Source organism: Meriones unguiculatus, chromosome 14 (assembly GCF_030254825.1).
Source record: "Meriones unguiculatus strain TT.TT164.6M chromosome 14, Bangor_MerUng_6.1, whole genome shotgun sequence".
NCBI classification, from domain to species: Eukaryota; Metazoa; Chordata; class Mammalia; order Rodentia; family Muridae; genus Meriones; species Meriones unguiculatus.
In genome coordinates this window covers 37,490,895-37,515,452 of record NC_083361.1, presented here as the reverse complement: position 1 = coordinate 37,515,452, position 24,558 = coordinate 37,490,895, and the positions used below count along the sequence as shown (strand labels likewise).

General features: G+C 37.1%; 1 protein-coding gene across 2 annotated transcripts; it reads right to left on the bottom strand.

Annotated features, from left to right (window-relative positions):
* Positions 1–24,558, bottom strand: LOC110541546 (zinc finger protein 420-like). 2 transcript variants are annotated; one of them, XM_060367202.1, is made up of 5 exons: positions 24,376–24,558; positions 22,674–22,763; positions 8,570–8,654; positions 4,504–4,630; positions 1–3,551 (listed from the first exon to the last, which is right to left on the bottom strand). In XM_060367202.1, exons 3-5 carry the CDS (start codon positions 8,597–8,599, stop codon positions 1,393–1,395), a joined length of 2,316 nt encoding a protein of 771 aa, XP_060223185.1. In that variant the 5' UTR covers positions 8,600–8,654; positions 22,674–22,763; positions 24,376–24,558; the 3' UTR covers positions 1–1,392. The 2 variants fall into 2 exon arrangements, with proteins under 2 accessions (XP_060223185.1, XP_021483949.1); XM_021628274.2 differs by having other exon boundaries at positions 8,570–8,670; positions 22,675–22,763.

Here is a 24,558-nt window from a genome sequence, read left to right as displayed (position 1 = left end):
TTAAGCTGAATATAAGTCTTTATTACAGCATTTTTTTGAGTTCTGTTTCATGCTGAATTTTCTGATTTGTCTACAATATTAGCATTGTGTAAAGGATTTAACAACAACAACAAAAAAATTCAATTCATTTCCTGAGGCTTTTCAAGTGGAATTTCTAAGGTACAACAGAGTGTGAGGATGGTACAATGGTGTTCAGTTTTTGCGCATGGAAACAATCCTCTGAGAGCCATTGGAATTGGATCATCGGGTCTAAGTAGAGTCCAGAGCCATGCACAAACACAGTCAAATTTGGATGTTGTCTGTCAATAATGGGTTTGTAGTCATATTTTCATTTGTCTCACTGCAGACTTCTCACTCTCCTCCATGAATGCAAGGAAGAGAGTAGCCTTTTTTCTTAGGCTCCCTAAGCCTCTACATGCTGTCTGTGTTGAGCCCTTTTAATGGCAGCATGTCCTACTCAACCTGCACAAAAGACTTCCCTACTTTATTTAATCAAATTTTTCTCTTTGAGATTTATTTTTCTAGTGTACAATTTTGGAGGAACAAGTAATGGCTTCAGCACATGTTGTATGAGAGACTTTTCCTGTGAAGCCAAAACATTCATATGTACCCACTCAGCTAAATGGAATTGACAACAGAAGCAAGTATGCTTGCCAATGAAATCCATCTCATTGAACCAACGGGCTTCATTGGCGTTACTTACCCAAACATAGAGATGGAGTTGCTTCTAGGGGCAAAATGGATTCAAAGACAGTTGCCATCATGAAACTCCAAACCAACTCTGGACACCCAGTACACACTAAACACCTGTAGGCATGTCTATAAGTTAAAGGGCAATAGCTCTTACTGGCTCAGTTCATCACACCTCTTCTAAGCAGCAAGACTGGTATGAGGTTTTTCAAATGGAATTAAGCTTAGTGAATCCTGTCAGTTTCAGGGACCTTTTGATGCTATTTTGAGTGATTTATTTCCTGTCATAATCAGCTTCCCTATAGGATGAAATGTTTCAGTCTCTGAAAAATGTTTGTCTCCAAAACAACAACAAAAAACCAAAAACCAAAAGAAAACCTGCTATACAACAGAACATTCTTCAGAATTCTCAATTTTGTCTTCACTATGAAGTATTTGAAGCTGAAGATAAAACATTTAACAAAACTTTTCCTACAATATTACATTTGCAGATTTTTTTTCACAATAAAAATTACTGATTTCCCCCCTCCCCAAAAGATTTGAACATTACTTAAAGGCATTCACAAGTTTCTTGTGTTCGTAATGATTCTAGTGTGGAGCCTGAAGCGGTTCATTAGAACAGAATTTGAATAAAGCATATGCCCTATTACTTACTGTTGAACCGTTTTCTCTTTTTTCCAGTATTAATTTTATGATGTTTTCTTAGACCTGAGAGGCAGGTAAAGACTGTGCCATACACACTGCATTTATAAGGCTTCTCTCCTGAATCAATTCTTTGATGAGATCTAAGGTGGGCTTCTTGGATAAAGGATTAGTTAAATTCACTGCATTGGTGAAACTGATACTTCTTCCAGTATGAATTTTCTGATGTTTTCTAAGAACTGAGCCACCAGTAAAAGATTTTTCACAGTCACTACATTTGTAAGGTTTCTCTCCTGTATGAAGTCTCTGATGTGTTCGAAGGTGATCTTTCTGGATAAAGCATTTGTCACAGTCACTACATTTGTAAGGTTTCTCTCCTGTATGGATTTTCTGATGTGTTCTAAGATTGGCTTTCTGGATAAAGCATTTGTCACAGTCACTACACTTGTAAGGCTTTTCCCCTGTATGAATTCTGTGATGTCTTCTAAGGTGGGCTTTCCGGATAAAGCATTTGTCACATTCACTGCATTTGTAAGGTTTTTCTCCAGTATGACATTTCTGATGCTTCCTAAGATCTGAGCCAACTGTAAAGGATTTCCCACATTCATTACATTTGTAAGGTTTCTCTCCTGTATGAATTCTCTCATGAGTTCTAAGATTGGCTTTCTGAATAAAGCATCTGTCACACTCACTACATCTGTAAGGCTTTTCTCCTGTATGAATTCTGTGATGTCGTCTAAGGTTGGCTTTCCGGATAAAGCATTTATCACATTCACTGCATTTGTAAGGTTTCTCTCCAGTATGAATTTTCTGATGGGTTCTAAGATCTGAGCCAACTGTAAAGGATTTCCCACATTCATTACATTTGTAAGGTTTCTCTCCTGTATGAAGTCTCTGGTGTTTTTTAAGCTTAGCTTTCTGGATAAAGCATTTGTCACAGTCACTACATTTGTAGGGTTTTTCTCCTGTATGAATTTTCTGATGCATTCGAAGATCTGAGCCAACAGTAAAACATTTGTCACATTCACTGCATTTGTAAGGTTTCTCTCCTGTATGAATTTTCTCATGTCTTCTAAGGTGGGCTTGCTGAATAAAGCACTTATGACATTCACTGCATTTGTAGGGTTTCTCTCCAGTATGAATTCTTTGATGTATTCTAAGAGATGAGCCAACGGTAAAGGATTTCTCACATTCATTACACTTGTAGGTTTTCTCTCCTGTATGAATTCTTTGATGTGTTTGAAGTTGGGACTTCTGGATAAAGCATTTGTCACATTCAGCACACACATAGGATTTCTCTCCTGTATGAATTCTTTGATGTCTTTGAAGGCCTGAAGAGGTGGAAAGGAACTTGCCACATTCATTACATCTGTAAAGTTTCTTTCTGCTGTGGGTCCTGTAATGGTACTGAAGGTTTGACAATGTATGGAAGGACTTATTACATTGTTTACATTCATAAGGTCTCTCTCCTTGATGAATTTTCTCATGTGTTCTAAGACCTAAGCAGTAGATAAAGGATTTTTTACCATCATTATATTTGTAAGTCTCTTCCCCAGTGTGGATTCTATAATGTCTTTTAAAGCCTGATGAATGATAAAAGCATTTACCACATTCTGTACATTTGTAGGGTTTTTCTCCATAATGGATGTTGTACTGTTCTTTGTGGTGTGACAAATACAGAAAGGACTTATCAAATTCAGGAAATTTATAGGGTTTCTCTCCAGGATGAGTCCTCTGATGTCTATAGAGGCTTGAATAGGTCCTGAAGCATTTTCCACATTTCCTGCATTGGTATGGTTTCTCTCCACTACAAATTTGTTTTATCTTAAGTTTATGCTTAGAGATAAAAAATGTATTATACTCTCTATTTTTGTCTTCTTTCTTTCCAGTGTGGATGTGTTGATACTGGCTAATTATGGAACACAAATTTAAACACTTTAAATCTTTATCTTCATATTGTTCTTTTCCAGTGTCCCCACTTTTATATGTCTTTAGGCTTGATGATTCAATGGAGGCATCCCTGTGGTTACTACTTGTGTACTTGCAGCTTTCTGTAGTATCACTTTTATTATAAGGCTTGCCTTGGTAGGTTTCATGAATTATTTTGCCAGGGTCACAACATTTGTAAGACTTCTTTTGGATACTTGCATGCTGATAGACAATATGCTTTGAACCTTGATCCAAGACCTCCTCATATTTACCACATATGCAATGGTTCTCTGGAAAATTAGCACAATTTGGGACAATAAGGATTGATGCTTGATTAAAAGAATTCAGTAACTGATGCCTTCTTAAGTTCTCAAAGACAAATAAACTAGCAATTCCTAAGAATAGAACTCTCAACAGAGGACTTTAGTGTTTCACTATCATTAAATGGATGCTCAGAAGAACCTCCACTCTGATCTCTAGCAAACTGAGATGAAATAATAGTCTTCTCTTTTTAATCTGCATATGTTAAAGAAGGCTGAATGAACAGGGGATCAAACAATAATGCAATTTGAGAAAGAAACTATCCAAACAATCATATGGAGAATGCTCTTTTTGTTGTTTGTGTTTTGGAGAGAGTCACACTGTATAGCCTTCATTGGCTAGGAATTCACTATGTAACCCTGGCTGGCCTGGAATTCACCAGATCCACTTGCTTCAGCCTTCCTAGTGATAGGATTAAAATCATGCTGTGCCAGGACAAGAGACTATATCTCAATTTTTTTTTAAATGAACAAAACAAAACAAACTCCAACAGGTACACCAACATCTCTTTCAATATTTTAACCCCCCTCTTTTGTTTTTGATTTATAGAGACAGGGTTTCTCTCCATTTTTTAAAATCAGAAATAGGTGACTAGCTTAAACCACGAGTAAAGTATCTAAGTATTCCAACAACCAAGTGCTGCACTACAATACATTGCTTTAGAGATTCAATTTACTTTGAACTCTGAAGTTAGGATTAAAAATGAGATGAGACGGTTAGAGAGACTGTACAGTATACAACTTTGGGTGTTCTTGCAGAGAACACTGAAAAAATGTAAAGTTACAGAATTGTTATCAAGAAATTTCCTTCTTTCTGGTAGTCTCTAGACAGGTCAGAGACTGTCTAGAGTCTACATTCATACCCACAAAGTAGGTAAATGCAAACGATAAGCGAGGAATTCTATAAGAAGAGGATTCTTACCTACAAAAACTAGATTGCTGTAATTCTCCCACATTACATCCATGTACAGAGCCCTTTGAGAAGAGTCTAGACATTCCCACTCCTCCTGGGAAAAGTCCACAGCCACATTCCTGAACGTCAACAGATCCTGTAAGGGAAAATTACCTATTTACCATGTGCTGCTGATATAATGTTTTCCAAGGTAAAAGAGACCCAAAGAAATTAGAGACAATTTTGTGATATAGATGAGGTATGACAATTATTCAAACACAAAAGACTTCCAACAACACTCGAGAGATGGTACATATGTTCTGGAAAACCCAAGTTTGGGTCCCAGTATCCACAAGGCACTACAAAATAGATTATAACTCCAGTTCCATTAGATTCAATAACTCTCTTCTGAACTTTACAAGAAAGATGCACACATATTACTCATGTACGCATTCAGGGAAATATACCCATTAAGTAAAAGTGAAAGTTAATTTTAATAAAAGACATATTCTAGAATATTCATATTCTATATTATACTTTCTATCTCTGTGAAAACAGTATGATATAACAAACTCACAATCAGCAAACTCTGAGGGCATATAAGCTATACATTTGAGGTCCAGATGAAGGAATATACCTTTATGAAGGCTGTGTTGAAATCAAACAGGATCACACTGTTGCAATTCAGTTATGAGTAAAACTGTGATTCCATTGTTGACTTTGTTCAAATATGGATACTGGATCAATCCTGCCTGCAGCTGGGACTCACCTGAATCAATTCTAACACACTCAGCTGAGATCCTGAGGTATAGGTACAATTGTACATCATTTATAAAACATAAGAGGTAGAATATGGAATGTGGAAATCATGGATGAATAAAAAGTCATGAATAAAAAGTTTGGGTTTCTTTATCAACAGTAAGTAGGGTAACATCATTGCATAATCCAACCTTCCAAACAACACAAAGAATCAAATACTTTGTGAAGTTACTATATGAGAATATTTTCAAAATCATCAAGAACAGAAGAATCACCATTAAACACCATCAATACAATCTATATTTTTCTGTAAGTCAACAAAACCCACACAGATGAACAATTTCAGAAACTGCTGAGGGCTAGCCATGCAGGGGGAACAGCAAAGCAGTTTTAGAACACCTGGAATGCGGCCCACCGATTAGCACAATCAAGATGGGTAAGCCTTGGGAGGCACAGTCCGAGAATAGTGTGTCCTGGGGATTTTACGTTGTTATTTTAAGCTCTGCTTACTGCCCTTGTGGTTACCACATCCCTCATAATACGTGAGTTGTATGAAAACTCATCAGGGCTTCCAGCCTCTCACTGGGCAGTATCATTGGCACTTCAGTAATAATGCTTGATCTTTTCCAGCCATTGCTGCTGGATCAGATTAATGATTCAACCACCATCCTCGGAAAGAATTTGGAAAAATAGATTGTTTAGTAAGGTTAGGTAAAGTTGATTTTGTCAGTGGCTTGGATATAGAAAACCTTCAGAAACAATTCAAAGTTCAGAAAAGTATAATCTTAATAGTTGAGCTAAGGACTTTTTGAGGTTAGGGAGCAAGAACAATACCCTAATTAGCACTGGCTGATGTGACTCTCTTATTGAAGCTTAGCTGGTGATTAGGTGATGAATAATTTCTTGTACCCATTTTGCCCTCATCTTCCTTATTATGATTTATAAAAATCATTAATGAGTAGATGTACACCTTGAGGATTTAAAGTAGAAAACACTGATTTTTTAATAAAAAGTTTAGATTTGTGATTTTTTTAAAGATTTTTTATAAGATTACTTTTTAAAATAAGTGATTCTTTCTTTATAACCTCAAATTGTAGCCTGCCAATAAAGAGAAACTGGCTAAAAAAACAAAACAAACAAACAACAACAACAACAAAAAACCAAAAAACTATCTTGCTTGCTTACACTTTGTTAATTTATAACAGGTTGCTTAGTTATGAATGTATATGGGTTCTTGTATTTCGTTTTCTTCATTGATAATATGCAAAACATTTGATCATGTGAGGGTATTGGGGAACATGTTTTTCTTTATGCATGTGTGTATATGTGTATTTATATAAAGTTGGTTAGAACTCACTTTTGGAATTTCTTCCATCCACCCAATGTGTGAATGTGTATGAATGTATGTATGAATGTATGTATGTATGTATGTATGTATGTATGTATGTGTATGAGTGAAATTGCTGAAGCTTGTTGGAACTTGCTCGTTGGAGCTTGATTATCCGCTAAGTATGTGGGTGTTAGCATAGATTCTTTCCCTCTTTTCCCTTTTCCTTTTTGTTCTTTGCTGGCTACAAATAGTTCCAGCCCAGAGAATCAAGCTTCGTATCCTAAGAAAAAAGTCTGTTGAGTGATCAGTCACTGACTCTACACACGCTGCCTCAGTCTACCCTGAAACAAGAAATTCCATATGGGGTTTGCTACAGCATAGTTAGAAAAATATGTGTAAATAAATGTCCCATGTGACAAGGCATTCAGATGAAGTAGAAAGATTTTCTGTGATCGAAGTGATTGTATTTAGTTGTGTGAGAAAGATCCTAAATCTTCATTAATTTTGAATACATTATTGCTCACATAATTGTCTCAACTGAAAATCTGAATTTTTAATTTCAATGCTATTCTTTTCTTTGGTATTTGAGCTCAATCATCTAAAATGTTTTTATATTTCATAGCTAAGTATCATTTATGATGCTTTCTTCATTTTAGAAATGATAGAAGATGAAAGGTTATACCCTGGCGCCATCATGAATGCACATCTGAGATGTAAACCTAAGGGATAAGAGATGCCTCAGAGCTATCTGTTCCTGTTACTGTCCCTGAAGAGAAATTATACTTTCATTTTCTCTACATACATGGTACCTGATGCTGCTGTTTTACTCCTGTACCAAGGGTTTGTTGCCAACTTTGGGGCTCCATGGGCATCAGTGGAAGTATGCAGTACAATAAAGATATTGTAGATAAAAACATGTAGATAAGCACTCATATACTAAATAAAAAACATTTTTTTTTAAATAAAAAATCTGTCCATTGCAAATTCTCTGCAGAATCTTTACTTATGTAAGACACAGTTTCAGGGAAAAGGAAATATACGGGCTGAGGGAAGACTTCCTACTTCAAAAGAAGAGAGCAGAGTTGTTAAAGGGCCATTGACTTACGCTTGAAAATAGATGGCTTATGCTCAGAACCAAGTCAATAACTCTAGAAAATGCTTACTAATATATTCCACATGATGCAATATAGAAGTGTGAACAGGACTGCTTACAGCTTGTCTGAAATTAAAACAAAAGACAAATAGAAAATACTGATCTATCTATTGTGAAATTATCACTGAGCATTGGAATCAAGAGAATGATGTGAGCAATACTTCTCCTGAGACAAATAGTTTTCAGATATCAACACACCCGTAGGTACATCATCCCTGTATAATATCAAATAGCAAAGAGAAAATCTACTATACTTCAATTTGCATCTCCTCATAAAAACATTAGTTTTATAGCAAGAGCAAGCCACATAGTCCTTCCATTATTTGGGTTCTCTAGGAAGCGAAAATATTTACTATTGATTCAAAACAGTGAGTCTCTCCTATTTCTACTTCTCCATAAATTGCTCAGTGACGTACACCAAAAATTCCATTGTTTCTGTGCTTATTTTCATAAGTTGGTTCTGAAAACCTTACCATCCCTGAAATGCAATGTATATAGCCCATGAGACCTGCCTTGCTCATTAATATATTAGGACAAGAGTCCATCCTCTGTAGGATATTTATTTGATCATCAATTACAATGGAAATGTAATTTCCATTCAGAATTACAGGTCTTAAGTACATGAAAAATATCTGACCTCATAATAATAATCCAGGGAGGATACAATGGGACCAGGCTATGCTATGTAGGTGACAAAAAGTAAAGGCTTAATTTTAATTATCAGAGAAAAAAAAAGAAGAACAAAAATCATAGGAAATAAACATTTCAGATAACTTTATCAGAGGCAGGGAATTAAAGGCTTGCATAATTTCAACAAAAAACAATTTTCAAAGTAACGTGGACACAACACTGACCTGGGGCACATTTATTGGAGAAACATCCATTCTTTCTATTGCTCTTCTCTGAGTTTCTGTCTCAGGAACAATGACTGGAACTCCTCTTGACATTTCACATCAATATGCCAAAAATTAAAGTTAAAATTAATACAATCCTGTTATAAACAATGCTAACCCATATAAGACAACCCCAAAACAAAAAAGATACCAGAAGTACTGTCAACATTCTTAGAGACAGAAAAGCTATTTAGAGTGATGAAAGAAAATAACTGTGGATCTTATCATTGAACACAGAAATATTGGCTCTTAAAATTCATGAAGAAAAAAGTACCTTGAAGAAAGTTATGGAATAGTACAGGTTATCCACTCAAACAATACTAAAGATAATAATTAAAGATAAACTATACACAAAAAAATTAGAGAGAAATTATCCATGATAATTTTACATAAAGAATAGATAAATAAAGGAGAGCTTGGAATAAGATAACATGTCCAACTCACAAAAACAACAAACTACTATTTCTAACTGGAGAAACAAAAAATACTTCTAATAATTTTTATAATTGGAAGTGTCTAAGACAAAGTTCAACAAGATTTTCTGATGAACTCTTAAAGCAACTAGGAAGAAACAGAGCACAGCTCAATAGTTATACCAAGGCCCATAGTCTAGTGCAGAGAAACAATGAACAGAATTAGCAGGAAAATTTTAAGAAGAGGAAGATGCATGCCTTTTCCAGTCTGCTTTACTCCAGAGGCTTAAGAGTAAGCTAGAGAAATCTGAATAGGACAAAGGAGAAGGAGACACTGGGAGGAAAGAAGGGTGCCAAACTTGTTTTTAATGATCATAATGTCACACAGAAAACTTTCCACAGATACCATGTGAAAAAAATCTTAAGAGTTCTGTCTTAACTATTATAGAAAAACACAAAACTAACACACAAAATGATTAGTTTTCCTTAAAATGTATAATGACAATTTGAGAAGTTAGAAACTTAAATCATTCAGGTAGCTTCAGAAAGAACTAAAAATAAGTCTAAATAGTATTGACTTCATTTCTATGAGGAAATATTAAGTCACTCAAGAAAAAATGAAAACAAGTATACACAAAGAAATGGACTACCATGCACTTTTGACAAATGACCTGGTGTAAATGTTTATATTACTAACAGCAATAAGCAGAGTTGATATAATTCCCATACACCAAATACTGACATTTTTCACAAAAGTAGATATGGAAACAGTCACATGGGCACAAGAAAATCACAAATATCAATGTGAAGAGCTCAACTCTAGAAGAAGGTAAGAAAAGTTTTCTTTTTAGGACTTAACTCAGCCTCTTAAAAAATATGCAATTTTAAGAGAGAGTGGAATTAACATGGGTTCTTCTTAGTCATTTTCAATAAAGAATTTTGTACAATTATTAAAATATTTTTAAGATCCCAAAACAAAATATTCAGAGCTACAGCTTTGCAACTTTATTTTCACAGAAACTAGTGTAAAGAGAGCCCATGAAAAAAAGATATAAAATCCCTTCCAATTATTAAAAAAATAAATTAATGAGAGGGCTCCTTCAGCTGAGTTTCTGGAGGGGAGAGGAGCCCCACAAAGAGACCAACAAAACCAAATGATCTGAGCCCAGGGGGTCCTGCAGAGACTGATGTACCAATGGAGGCAAAGCATGGAGAAGACCTAGACCCCCTGCTCAGATGTGGCATATTGGCAACTTGATCTCTATGTGGATCTCTGAGTGAGGGGAACAGGGGCTTCCTCTATCATGAACTTGGTTGTCTGCTCTTTGATCACTCACCCCTGGTGTTGCAGCCTTGCCTGGCCAAGGAGGAAGAGGATCCAGGCAGTCCTGACAAACTAAGGGCAGATGGCAATGGTGGAGAACTCCCATTTGCAGTGGACTAGGAGAAGGGGATGAGGGAAAGAGGGAAGGTGGGACTGGGGGAGTTGAGGGAGGGGGCTTACATCAGGATATATATTGAATAAATTGTGAAGAAAAAAATAAAAATTTAATAAAAAAAAAGGTAGAGAACACTGGTGGCAGCCTTACCTGACCTGTCCTTCCATCTCCTTGCATCTCACAGATTTTCTCCCTTTAACCTGCTTCTCCCATTCTTTGCTCTATCTCAACCACAAGCTATACCTCAGATATTGAGCTAGACAGCCTACAGATCCTCTTTTCTTCCAGATCCAACACCACAAGCTTACCCCAGCTCTTCAACTTAACATCTGTAGAAGCCTCCTGGCTCCCATTTCCTGTGGACCCCACAGAACTTCCTCTTCCAATCTCCTTCCCCACACTCTTTGCTTTGGCCCAGCCTCCAATCCCAGAGGACACTATTTGCTAACCCAAGGGCCACTCCTGTCAGGGAAACAAGTAGGCTGACAGTATATCCACACTTCTTCTTTTTTTCCTCCCAATATCCAATATCCCAATCTCATCCTCAGCTCTGTAGCTGAAAACCCTGCTGCAATCTCCCTTTCCTTTTAGACACCAGCCCCAAGAATCACAAAGATCTTCTCTTCCACCCTACCTTCCCCCAATTCATCCCAGTATTCAAACCTCCCAAACCAGCAGGCACCCACTGAAAAAAAAGGCAGTGTTCTGGTCAGAGAAACGGGGACACTAACTGGAGATCTTCATCAGCCCCTCCTTTCTGTATCCAAGAAAGGCACCTCAGCATCAAGATAGACATTACCTCAGGGAAAAAACTTAAAAACATATTTCAAGCAAATGGGCCTGTGAAGCAAGTTGGTATAGCCATTTTAATATGTAACTAACTAGATTTCAAACCAAAATTAATTAAAAAGGGATATAAAAAACTCACTAAAGGAAAAATCCATCAAGATGACATTTCAATTCTTGATATCTGTGCACCAAATAAAAGAACACCCAAGTTTATAAACGAAATACTACTGCAGCTTAAATCACATATTGAGCATCACACAGTAATAGTGGCAGATTTCAATACCCTACCCTAACCACAAAAACTAAACAAAGAGAAGCTGGACCTAGCAGACTTTATAAAACAAATGGTCCTAACAGATAGTTACAGAACATTTCAGCCAAACACAAAAGAATATACCTTCTTTGCACTTCATGGAAACTTTCTTCAAGGATGTGCACATTCTTCAATACAAAGCAAGTCTCAAAAAAATTCAAGAAAATTGAACTACCTCCCTGAATTCTATCAGACCACCACTGAATATCAACAACAAGATAAGCAACAGAACACTTACAAATATATGGAACCTGAACAACTCTCTACTAAACGAATAATGGATCAAGACAGAAATAAAGAAATTAAAGACTTTCTAGAAGTCAATAGAAATGAATGCACAGCATAACCAAACTTATGGGACAAAATGAAAGCAGCTCTATGGGGCAAGTTCATATTACTAAGTGCCTACAAAACAAAACAAACAAACAAACAAAGAAAAAAAACAAAAAACCTGTAAAGACTTCATCCTACCAACATAACAGCACATCTGAAATCTCTAGCACAAAAAGAATTGATCTTACCCAAGAGGAGTACACAAGAAAGTATCAGACTCAGCGCTAAAATTAAAATAGAAGCAAGAACACTACAAAAACCAAAAACAAAAAAACAAACAAACAAAAAAAATCAGAGTCGATTCGTTGGAAAAAAAATCAAGAAGACAGACAAACCTTATCCAAACTTAAGAAAAGGCAGAAAGAATATTCAAATTATCAAAATCAGAAATGAAAACATATAACAACAGGTACCCAGGGAATCCGGAGAATTATAAGAACATACTTAAAAAAAAAAAAAAAAAAAAAAAAAACTACTCCACCAAACGGGAAATCTAAAAGAAATGGATAATTTCTTGATTCATACCAGACCAGATAAGCAATTTAAACAGACCTAGTGAAAAAAAGTAGTCCTGGACCAGATGGTTTTAGAGCAGAATTTTAGAGTCAGTGCCAATACTCCATAAACTATTCCACAAAAATAAAAGAGAAGGAACAGGGCCCAATTCATATTATGAGGCCACAGTAACTCTGACACCAAAACTTCATATTGATGCAAAAGAGAATGACCAATTTCTCTTACGAACAAAGACAGAAAAATAGCCAATAAAATATTTGCAAACCAAATCTAAGAACACATCAAAAACAACACTGGCCATAAATAAGTTAGCTTCATCTCAGAGATGTAGGGATGGTTTAATATATGAAAATCAATAAATGTAATCCACCATATAAACAAACTGAAAGAAAAAAATCATGAGCCATTTTATTAGAAGCAGAAAAGGCCTGTGAAAAAATGTAACACCCTTCCATAGCAAAAGTCCTCTAGAGATTAGGCACACAAGGGACATACTTAAACAGATAAGAGATAAGAGATATCAACTTAAATCAACTTGAATGGAGAGAAACTCAAAGCATTTCCAGTAAAATCAGGAACAAGGCAAGGTTTTCCACTCTCCATATATATTCAAAATAGTACTTGAAGTTTTAGCTAGAGCAATAATACAATTGAAGGTGATCAGGGAGATAAAAACTGAAAGAGAAGTCAGAGTATCTTTATTTGCAGATGATATGTTAGCACATATAAATTCAACTTCTACAGCTGATATAGACCATCAGTAAAGTAGTTGGATACAAGAGTAACTAAAAAAAAAAAAAAAAAAAAAAATTAGTAGCTCTCCTATCTACAAATGACAAACAGACTGAGAAATAAATTAGGGAAAATAGCCTCAAAAATATAAAATATCTTGGGTAACTCTAACCAAGCAAGTGAAAGACTTTTATGATAAAAACTTCAGCTCTTTGAAGAAAGAAATTGAAGAAGATATCAGAAGATGGATAGACCGCCTGTGCTCATGGATGGATAGGATTAGCATAGTAAAAATGGCCATTCTGCCAAAAGCAATCTACATATTCAATGGAATCCCTGACAAAGCTCCATTTTGTTTTGTTTTTGTTTTTTAAATAGAACTTGAAAGGACAAATCTTCCATACCTCATATGGAAAAACAAAAAACCCAGGAAAGAAAGCTAAAACAGTCCTGAACAATAAAAGACCTGATTGTCAGTCTCACCATTCCTAATTTCAAGTTATAACTACAGACCTATAGCCATGAAAACCACACAGCATTGGCAAAAAAAAAAAAAAAAAAAAAAAAAAAAAAAAAAAAAAAAAAAAAAAAAACAGACACATTTACCAATGGAACGGAATTGAACACCCAGACATAATTCCACACATCTTGTTTTCAGTAAAGAAGCTAGACTACACCCTGGGGGGAGGGGGGGAAGAAAGCATCTTCCAGAAATGGTGCTGATCAAATTGGATGTCCACATGTAGAAGAATGCAAATATATTCATATCTATCACTCTGCACAAAATTCAAGTCCAAATGGGTCAAAGCCTCAGCATAAAAACAGATATACTGAACCTTATACAAAAGAAAGTGAGGAAAAGCCTTGAACTCACTTGCACAAGGGAAGACTTCCTGAACAGAGTACCAGTAGCACAAGCAGTAAGATCAACAATTAATAAATGGACTGAGTGTGGGAGATTTGCGGTGGTGGTACTCGCCTTTAGTCCCAGCTCTCAGGAGGCAGAGGTAGGTGACCTCTGGGCTCAAGGCAACCTTGTCTACAAAAAAGCCAGGGCTACACAGAAAAACCCTTTGTACAATACCCAAAAACAAACAAACAAACAAATCGTGGGGCTGGAGAGATGGTTCAATATTAAGAGTACTAGCTGCTCTCCCAGAGGACCCAGGTTCAATTTCCAGTACCCACATTTCCTCAAAAATTCCTGTTTCATGCCCAGACAGCTAGGAGTGTATATTGTTAATAACCTGCTGACCTTTGTTATCTATAAAGCCAGAATTTGCCCAAATACTCCAGAATGTTCATCCCAGACTCACCTTCCCTAGACCTATATCTTTAGCTTTGTTTCTCAGTCAATAGAGCCATTCTTTGGAATAGATTTCACATATATTTTATGGCTTGCTGTGCTGTGCTGTATGCTGTATGTGAGACCTGGATGACCAACACCATGCCAGATCCTTCCCTAAGTCCTTAAACTAATGTATAGAGCCTATCTTTAGAATCTACCCTTTTGGAAGAAATATCAAGTATTTTGAGTGGAATTTCAATGTAATTATGCCTCCATGTGCACTGGGGTTTGAATTACACCAGGAAATGTATTTCTAAAGAGTACTGTGTTTAGACAGGCTTACAATAAACTGCCAGGTGTCAGATTCTCTAGAAGTCTGAGCCAGCACCAACTAGGGTCAGCCTGACCAGAGTGTTCCTTTTTGCTTCTTGCAGTTTGTTTCTCCAAGCCATGATGCTTACAGGGATTCCCACACTCTTAACCTCTGAGCCATGTCTCCAGTGTTCAGGAACTTCTTAATAATTCAAGTTGAAAATCAATAATTATGAATAAAGCTGCTACAAACATGGTTGAACAAATGTCCTTGTTGTGTACTTGAGCATCTTTTGGATATATGCCTAGGAGTGGTATAGCTGGATCTTGAGGAAGCACTATTCCTAATTGTCTAAAGCTAGGGTCAGATGGAAGGGGAGGAGGACCTTTCCTATCAGTGGACTTGGAAAGGGGCAGGGAGGAGAAGAGGGAGGGAGGGTGGGACTAGGAGGGAATGAGGGAGTGGGCTACAGGGGGATACAAAGTTAGTAAACTGTAACCAATATTAAAAAATAAAAATTTAATTAAAAAAAGAAATTCAATAATTACTATGTCAATTCTGATCTTTCAGTCCCTGGATGCTACCAATTTTCTTTGTGAAAATCAACTTTATAGTTCCAAGTGAAATTCAGTTTGTATGACATATGTCTAGATGCCTAGCTTATTTAACTATATGTTATATCTTATGTTAATCCTGTGTCACAAAGTAAGCCTTCATTCTGCATGTCTGGCAACATTTTTTTTTAGTTTACATAATTCTGCCACATATGCGTATATACACCCAAACACAGATATATCACATCTATATTGCATTTATGATTTATGTCATCTCCCATAATTTTCTTGATAGTTAATAGACATTTTCATGATTTTTTTTTAATTAAAGAATTTTAGGTTAAGTATGGGAGAGCAGATGCTACTCATCATTAACCTCATTCCCAAGGGATCATATCTACTATTTCCCCACGATTTCAGAGGAATTGCTCTACTTTTTTCCATAATTTTGGAATAATACATTCAAATTTTATAAATGATTAAATGTAAAAACCACAGTGAAGAGACTGTTCAAAGATCAAAGCAAATAAAAGAACTCAAATTTTTAGAAACAAACTGCAGATATTTATGAATTCCTTGAGAAATTTAAAAGATACTCAATGAGCTAAGCAAAAAGAGTAAGTGAGGTTAGTTAGGAAATGTACAATACAAAAAACAAAGCTAAAGCAATGCAAAGATTACAGACTGTAGGTCAGAAAGCAACAATATGAGGAAATAGAGAACTTCTTAACTTTGAGGAAGGAAAGGAACAGCACTCAACACCTCTACTCATCCAACCCAGCAGAAACCAGAGGACACAGGAATGGAGAACTCCTGGTCTTTAAAGCAACAAAAGGGAAAGGCCTAATGACTAGCAATAGAAATGGGATCTGTCCTCTCTCAACAGAAGGTGGTTCCATGAGACAATCAGTGGCACTCAAAGCAGCAACATGGAATTCAAGGGCAGTGTAGGGATAAAGGTGAATTGCAGCAAACGCAAAAGTTCCTGTGAATAGTACCACATGTAGCCAACTGTCCTCACAGAAGAATATGCAAGACCTACAAGGACTTTAAAAGCACTGCAGTTTGAGAGTGAAAATGTAAGTCAATGTATTTGGTTTTTCAATGCATTTCACACACGAGCATCATGGAAGAGTTATATGTGAGTTAGGAAACCTTAACTTGCAGCCCTTAATCCCAAGTCTTGGCAATCAGGAACTACTTATGTGTCCTTTCCATATCCTACTCAGTGAGGAGGTTCTGAGACCTGGGGTCTGTCATATAACAAAGTAAGAAAACTGTGGTACTTAATACAATTCACTTTCCTTCCACAGCAGATTTCTCTGTGTGGAATGCTGGGTAACAACATTGTCCTGTATTGTAAAGTCTTCCACAATTAGGGAGGATCCTCTCAAAAGTTTCTGCTGTATTTCTAACTAAATTGTCAGTATGATAAACCATCTTTTAACACATTCCGGTCGGCACGGAATGTTCTCTCGCTCTGGGCCCCATGAACACAACTTTAGTTCTCATCCATAAGGATGATCTCTAACTCCTCCAATGTTGGTATGAGCTGTCTGCTGTCCTGTCACATATCCAGACTCCATATTTACTCTCACACTAGGAGGGAGTCACTTCCAAGAGTTCTTTCCTGTATTGTTATCTTGAATCCTTATGCAATTCCTCTAGAACATTTCCAGTTTCCTCCCACGCCCCCCCCCCCCGTTTTTTTTTGTTTGTTTGTTTTTAATGTATATGAGTGTCTTTGCCTGTGTGTAAGTCTATGCACCTCTTACATGAAGTGCCTGCAGGGGCCAGAGGAGAACAATTGGTCTCCTGGAACCTGAGTTATAGAAGGGTGTTAAATATCCCTGCAGGTAAAGGAAACTGACCCTAGAATCTGCAAGAGTAACAGCTGCGTTTACTGCTGAGCCACCTCTGCAGCTCATTGTTCATCATGATGTATTTAGCTACTTACTGTGAAGACTTAAATCCCCAACAATGATACATAATTCATGGAGCACTGAAGATACTTTTCTTAGAGTTTCAGGGTGAGTACAATGTCAAAAAAGACAGTCCATAGAGGTGGGTGATAAAGACATGCTCAGAAATTTTGGCAGCAAGAGGTGCTGGTTGTGAAAGACATTTGTCAATACTTACATGGCTGAGGGCTTCCAAAAATAAGAAGTCAATATGAAATACAACATAAAAAGATACTAAAAACATTTTGTTGAAATTAATGAAAGAGACTCAAAGATAATACAATGAGTCAAGGCAAGACTTGTTTCTGTGAAGACATGAAAGTACTGAGGAAGCATTTTTCAACTAATCCTTAAGCACTGGAAGTAAGCTGAAAGGGGGCACTGTAAGGTGTGCCAATCACGCCAGTGTTACCTCACGGAATGCTGTAGAAGTCGTATGCAAATGACAAAGGAAGAAGGAAAGGATGAGTTCCTAGAGACAAGTGAACAAATCAACCTTTGTATCATAAAACTAGATCACACACGTGCAAGTGCTGAGACTGAAGCAGGAAGATTTTCCTCTTAAAGTCTGTGAGGACTGGAGAGATCCTGCACAAAACTCTTTCTTTTAGACAAACTAATGACAAAAGGAGAATATTGCACAAAACACAAAGAAAAAGAACATGAAACAGAATAAAAGCTGACTTCATGCCAACAATGCAGGACTGTTTTAACACCTACAAACTATTTAACGTAAGATACCAAATACATAGAATCAGTGAGAGAAAAAATTAGACATGTCAATAGACCCAGGAAAGGCCTGTGGCAAATATCACATTTGCTCAGTATAAAGGCTATGAAGAATGTGAAAATGAACATACAAAGATAAAGACAAGACACAACTAAAATTAACACTACAATTGAAGGACAACTGGAATCACTCGACTGGAGTAAGAACAGAGGAGTTCCCTTCCCTCCACACTACCTCAACACAGTGCATCAGTGGGTAAGCTGTTCAAGAAAAACAGAGAAATTTAAAGGGGAAACTATAAGAGAGTTAAGAAAGCAGGTCGACCTCCTACAAAGAAAATAGAACTGCCACCCAAAGACTATAAACACCTGTGAGAAAGCTCAGATCTGATGGCTCTCTTATCGACCTACAACATTACTTTTTTTTTTTAACATGCCAACAAGAAAATACTGAGAAGTCAGCAGACCACCCAAAGTGTCTAAAAATATCGTGGACTCCCTGGTGTCAAAAACTGCTATGTAGGCTGGGCAGGGGCAGAGTTATCAATGGGCATACCCAGATTTAGATCCTCTGTGACATAATCCTAACATGCCAGGCAAGGCATGACCACTGATATAGTGGCAAGACTATTTTCTGGGTTAGAGAAGGTTTCCTGGTTTGGTCAGAGGCCAGGTCCACAGCAGGAAATATATGGATGATACTGGAAACCAGGCTGAAAGCTGAAGATGAGAAAGGTCACAGGCCAGAGAAGAGAATCCACTATATTTTGCTACACGTACAAATATTTAAACTACTTTTAAATGACTCAGCTCACCCCCATAGCCTGCTGCTTCTTTTAGCATGGGTCAAAGAAACCTTGTTTTCAAAGAGCAACAGTTATTTCTGAGACTCACATACTGAGAACAGGTGACTGCTCACTGCACAGCCTATTATTGGGAATCCTTAGTCCCACATATAAACCATTGGGAACATGATAGAAAAGGAGCCAAAAAGAATGTAAGAGTTGGAGGATGGGGAGGTGATGTATGAAAAACTCTTGTGGTATGTATGGCATGGCAAGTAGAATTATGAACACACGATGACCTGGTAAACTGGCCCAAAATCGTACACGAAATAAGAAGGTGACTAATGAAACAAAAACATGGCTAACCAGGGATAGGAAAGAGAAGGGGTAAAGCGTGTATGTGTGTGGGTATGTGTATGGGAATGGAAAAAGGATAATGGTGAGTGATTAAACCTATGTATGATTACATATCAATATTTATTAATTACAAAAGATAAAACTTAAACTGATAGGATTTAAGAGAGATACCAATGCCTATTAGAGGCAGATTTTTTTAATTCTTTATTAATTACACTTTATTCACCTTGTATTGCCCCTGTGGTTCCTTCCCTCCTCCCATCCCAATCTCTCCCTTCCTCCACCCTCTGCATGCATGCCCCCCCCCCAAGTCCACTGATAGGGGTGGACTTCTTTTCCTTCCTTCTGATCCTAGTCAATTAGGTCTCATCAGGAGTGGCTGCCTTGTCTTCTTCTGTGGCCTGGTAATGCTGCTTCCCCCTCAGGGGGAGGTAATTAAAGAGCAGGCCAATCAGTTCATGTCAGAGACAGTCCCTGTCCCTATTACAATGGAACCCACTTGGACACTGAACTGCCATGGGCTACCTCTGTGCAGGGGTCTCAGGTTATCTCCATGCATAGTCCTTGGTTGGAGTATCAGTCTCAGGAAAGACCCCTGTACTCATATTTTTTGGTTCTGTTGCTCTCCTTGTGGAGTTCCTGTCTAGAGGCAGATTTTTTTTTTATCACCTATGTAATCAACCAATTAGAAAACTTTTATACTTACTGTTGTTGCTTCTATCTATTTGATTAAAACTGAACAGTAAACAAAAAGTAGTTTTTAAAAGAAGTAATAAAACAAAGGAAAAAACTAAGCACACGAGAGACCTCTTGAGTGAAAACTTGAATTCAGTGAAGAAATTGAGAATGATACAAGAAACTCTTGCATGATCATGGAACAGAACATATTATTGTGAAAATAACAATGTTAAAAGATTTATATGATTAACTCAAAATCTATGGCAATCAAGCTCCCCATGATTTGCTTCACTGATATAGTAAAAGAAATCCCTACAAACTTACATGGGAGTATGCAGACCCTAAAGTGCAGAACCACCCTAGACACATAGAGCAAAGCTTTATTCATCTCAGCGGTGATTTCAGATGACACTGTAGACACAAAGGGAAAACAGTACCACTCGAGTGACAGAAGAGTAGACATATATATGATGAACATATATAGAACCAGGCCAAGCAGCTGAACTTCACACACACACACAAATAGCAATAATAAAATAAAATTTAAAAAATAAAATTAAAAAAGGCAAACACATATGCTACAGAATAGAAAACTTCATCAACAAATGGTATTGGCAAAAGCAAATACCTAATTATAAAAGAATGAAACTGGATCCAATTCAACAAGTTGTGAAATCTGCAGAGTAACACCGGAGGAAATAAGTCCATATATAGACTTAGGTATATTTATTTTCTATATGGAACTGCAAACTGACAAGACACAAGAGCAAGAACGCAAAAACAGGAATGCATGCAATTAAAAACTTGCACGAAAGTGGTAGTAATTAACAGTATGAAGAAACAACCTACAGAATGAAGAAGTTATTATAATGAAATTAGCAAATTTTTTATAGTATAATACATAAACAGATTTGTATCAAGAATTTAAGAAACACAAAGCAAATAGATAATATTGTAATCAATAAATAAAAAAAACCCAGCATGTTCAAAAGCAATTAAAATACCCAAAATATACAAAGTACATGCTCCATAAGTTTAGTCATGAAGAAAACGCTTAACTAATGTACACTGTGATCTCCTTTCTGCCTAGTCAGTGTCCACACTCAAGGTCCTGAACAATAACAAATGCTGGAGAAAATGCAGGAAGAACAGAGAAACATGGTGTCCACAGAGATCCAATCACTGAAGCCACCAGGCAAGCCAGCATGTAGCTTCTGGAACAACCAAGCAAGTAGAAAGAGAAATGCTAGAGAAGATGCTTCTCAAGTTTATAAAAGATGCCACTAAAGTTTGCAAAGTATCAACAATATAGAAAGGAACTCAGAAAGAGGAAAAGAAACATAAGAAATAGAGGGAAATTAGCAAAATTAGTTTGTGTTTATATTTTCCTTCAGTGATTTCTTGAAATGTATGTGTATATTGTTACCCAAACCAAACATGAAAATGTTCAAAACACCCTCAAACACCCTAATATATATAGTATAGAAAAGTGTGTATATATATATATAAATTCATAGAATATATATTCTATGAATATTTACACACATATATACACATATATATTCTATAAAAGCATTTGCCTCAAGTATAAGAATAAAAAATGCTAAGAGCCAAGGAAAATTTTTAAAAAGATATGCTTGAAAACTGTTGGTCATAGCAACTTACAAAAAAAAAAAAAAAGAAAAGAATTTTAACAAATGATCAAATGGTCCCCTTGCCAGAAAGCTCTGTGATCAATATAAGTGTATTTCACAAAATAGTTTCCAAATGCATGAAGCAATCAATGATGAAATTGTAGGAAAAAAAAGACAGTGATGCAGAGAAACTTCAACATCTACCATTCAGGGATGCTGTAAATCAGAGAGGACATTAGTGAAAGACAACCATAAACAGCACAGAAAACTCATAATGCTTAGCAGGTCTCCACAGAATCATGACCACAGCAGCAGAAGATGCCCAGTCTTCTCAAACTTTAACCAGCATTTTCCAGTGTGGCCATGTCTTAGAAACAGAACAAGTCCTCAAACCTAATAAAGATTAATGTTTAAAAAATGTCTTCTCCAAGAATCAGTAATGCTGACACAAACAGTAAATAGAAAACAGAATACATAAAAGACATGTGAATACTGAATCACTGCTAGCATGTTCTCATTCAAACAAAGAAAGAAATGTAAAAGGATATTTCTGTTCTGTAAAGATTCTAAGTGATGTGAACCAAGATTGTATAGGCATCTTCATATGAATAGATAAAATCTTCCTAAAATTTACAAAATTGTGAGAAACCACAAAGACTTCAAAAGTTGTGAGAGAAGAATCAAACCAACAGATGATTTCAAAACATATAAAAACTGTAGCTAAAAACCATGGACTGATGGCAGGGGATATCAATGAGAAGACAAAGTAGGCAGAGTTTGATGCTCTGGACAGATATTAAGCAAAGCTTATCAAAATCCTACTGGCTTATTTTAGGAAATAAAACCTGAAGGAACTACAAGATATTCCAAAATACTCTGTTGAGAGCAAAAAAAAAAAAACAAAAAAAAAAACAAGAGGCATCAATGTTTCTAACTAAACACTATATTAAAATCAAGGTAATAAAGCCTGTTAATATTAGTATGAAGACATATGCAACAATGTGAATGGAAGGGGAAAAGCATCACTCATATGCAAAAACAAATAAAATTATATTTGCCTTTAAGTCTTACCTTGAGATTCTTCTAACACCTACAATAGTATAATCCTGAGATTATGCTCAGTGGAATTCGCTAGAATCATTTCTAATGAATTAGAATGTGGCATAACTGATTTCTTGTCCTCTTTCTATTGTCACTTGAGGCCATGGCCATCTAAATCCCTGTAACATACCTGGATTCTTTGCTACAGTCTCCTCTCTCTTCAACATCCAGGGCTCTATGTTCTTCACAGGTGAGCAGATCTGGCTGAGCACTGCAAGGCCTGAATATGAGAACAACATTCTTCAGAAAGTACTTGGAACTTTTCAGGGAACAAAAATGAAAGACGCTAACACCTGCCAAAAGGATAAACTTAAAGGAAAGAGAAAATATCAGGAAAAATGTCAAATTTTCTCTTAAGATTTCACTTTAAACATTTCACACACATGCTGAATAGTTTTCCCAGGAACCCTAAGGAGGAGCTAGGGAGACTGCAAGGAAACTATTCTCGCTCTCCTGCACTTCTCCAAAAGGAGATCTCTGCAAAAAGTGCCATCAGCAGGGTCTAGGAATTCACTCTTGTCCTACAAGAAGTCCACATTTACAGCACTGAATGTTAACAAACCCTGCAATAAAACAAACCAAACCAAACAGAAAAAACAGTTTAGCATGGGCTGAGTGCTTTTCCTAAACCAAGGAGTCATTTCTCTCATACAGGTGAGTGAACATAATTATTCAAAAGATGCTTTCTAATTTTGTTTTACTCTAAAGTGTATCTGCTAACTACAGAACAGTGTGGCCTGATATGCTCTCAAAGCATGCATACTGCGCTTCCCTGAACCTAAGAACTCAGCATATTAATACACATTTCTGAATTCTGTATTTAAAACATATTATCTCAGATGGAAAATTAGTGGGGAGCAAAACTTTGCAGAGTAAACGTTATAACTGTGTCCCTTGATAAAGTATTGCAATGGGTAGCCCATAAAGATGACCACTCAAACAGTTTATAGCCAACTGAAGGTCTTTATTCCGGAGAGCGGAGACCACGCCCAAGTGTTTAGGGACCGATGTGTGGCTGTGAGTATCCAGAACATGGGGTTTTTAAAGGCAGAGCCCTTGTCCAGGCATCTTGCTTAGCGAGCTGCAGGGGGAATTTTGCAGAGTAAGCAGTTTGAAGCAGTTTTTAACAGAAACTAAGACAGGAGGTTAACCAGCCTGAGGGGGCTTCCTGCACACGGGCAGCTAGGATAAAAGGTTAGCTGGAGGAGCTTCCCGCAAACAAGCAGTTTTAACAAAGGCCAAGTAAGATGGGTTAGCGAGGACATCCTGACCTTCGGTCTCTAGAGGAGCACTGGGTAGTAATTAATGGGATTCTCCATTAAGGAAATCATTTTCTAGTTAACCCTGGAAATGGTCTCAGCAAGAATCCAAGATGGAGGAACCGCTACACTGTACTCTGTCACATTGTATTTTGATACAATCAAATTCACACTGGTTTATTTCCTGACCAATATATACAAAGTTCTCTGCAGTGTCTGCTCCAAGCGGAAAAGGCCACTCTCTTGAATATGCAAGCAGTAGGACAGAGAAGTCAGAAAGCATGCACGACTTTAAATTCCAGCCGCTTTGTAACTGCTACAAAGCAGAGAATCACGCTTGCAGACAACAGATAATGCAAATGCTCTACCGGTTTATTTTATGAAAATATTCTGGCAACCATAGGAGACATTTTTAGAAATCACAATAAGCCCCAATTCATAGGATCTCAAACTTCACGACAACGGAAGGATATCCACGGTAAGACATTCAAACAGAAGTGCTACTGGCGCACTTTGGGAGCAGCCTCCATCCCTGCTCCGCTCGCAAGCTTCCCACCCCGCGGCTCCTCTGACCTGGGAGGTTCCAGGGCCGCCGGGCTGCGGTTCCCGCCCTGTACTACTGACTGCTGACTCTCCCAGGACGCCCCGCGGCACCTGTGGCTACCGGGAATTTTCCCGTCCTCCTGGAGGAGCCTGTGCTGTCCGCCACCGACTCCGGGCCGCGCTGCTCCTCCAGGTCCCACCGTGAATGGTAGC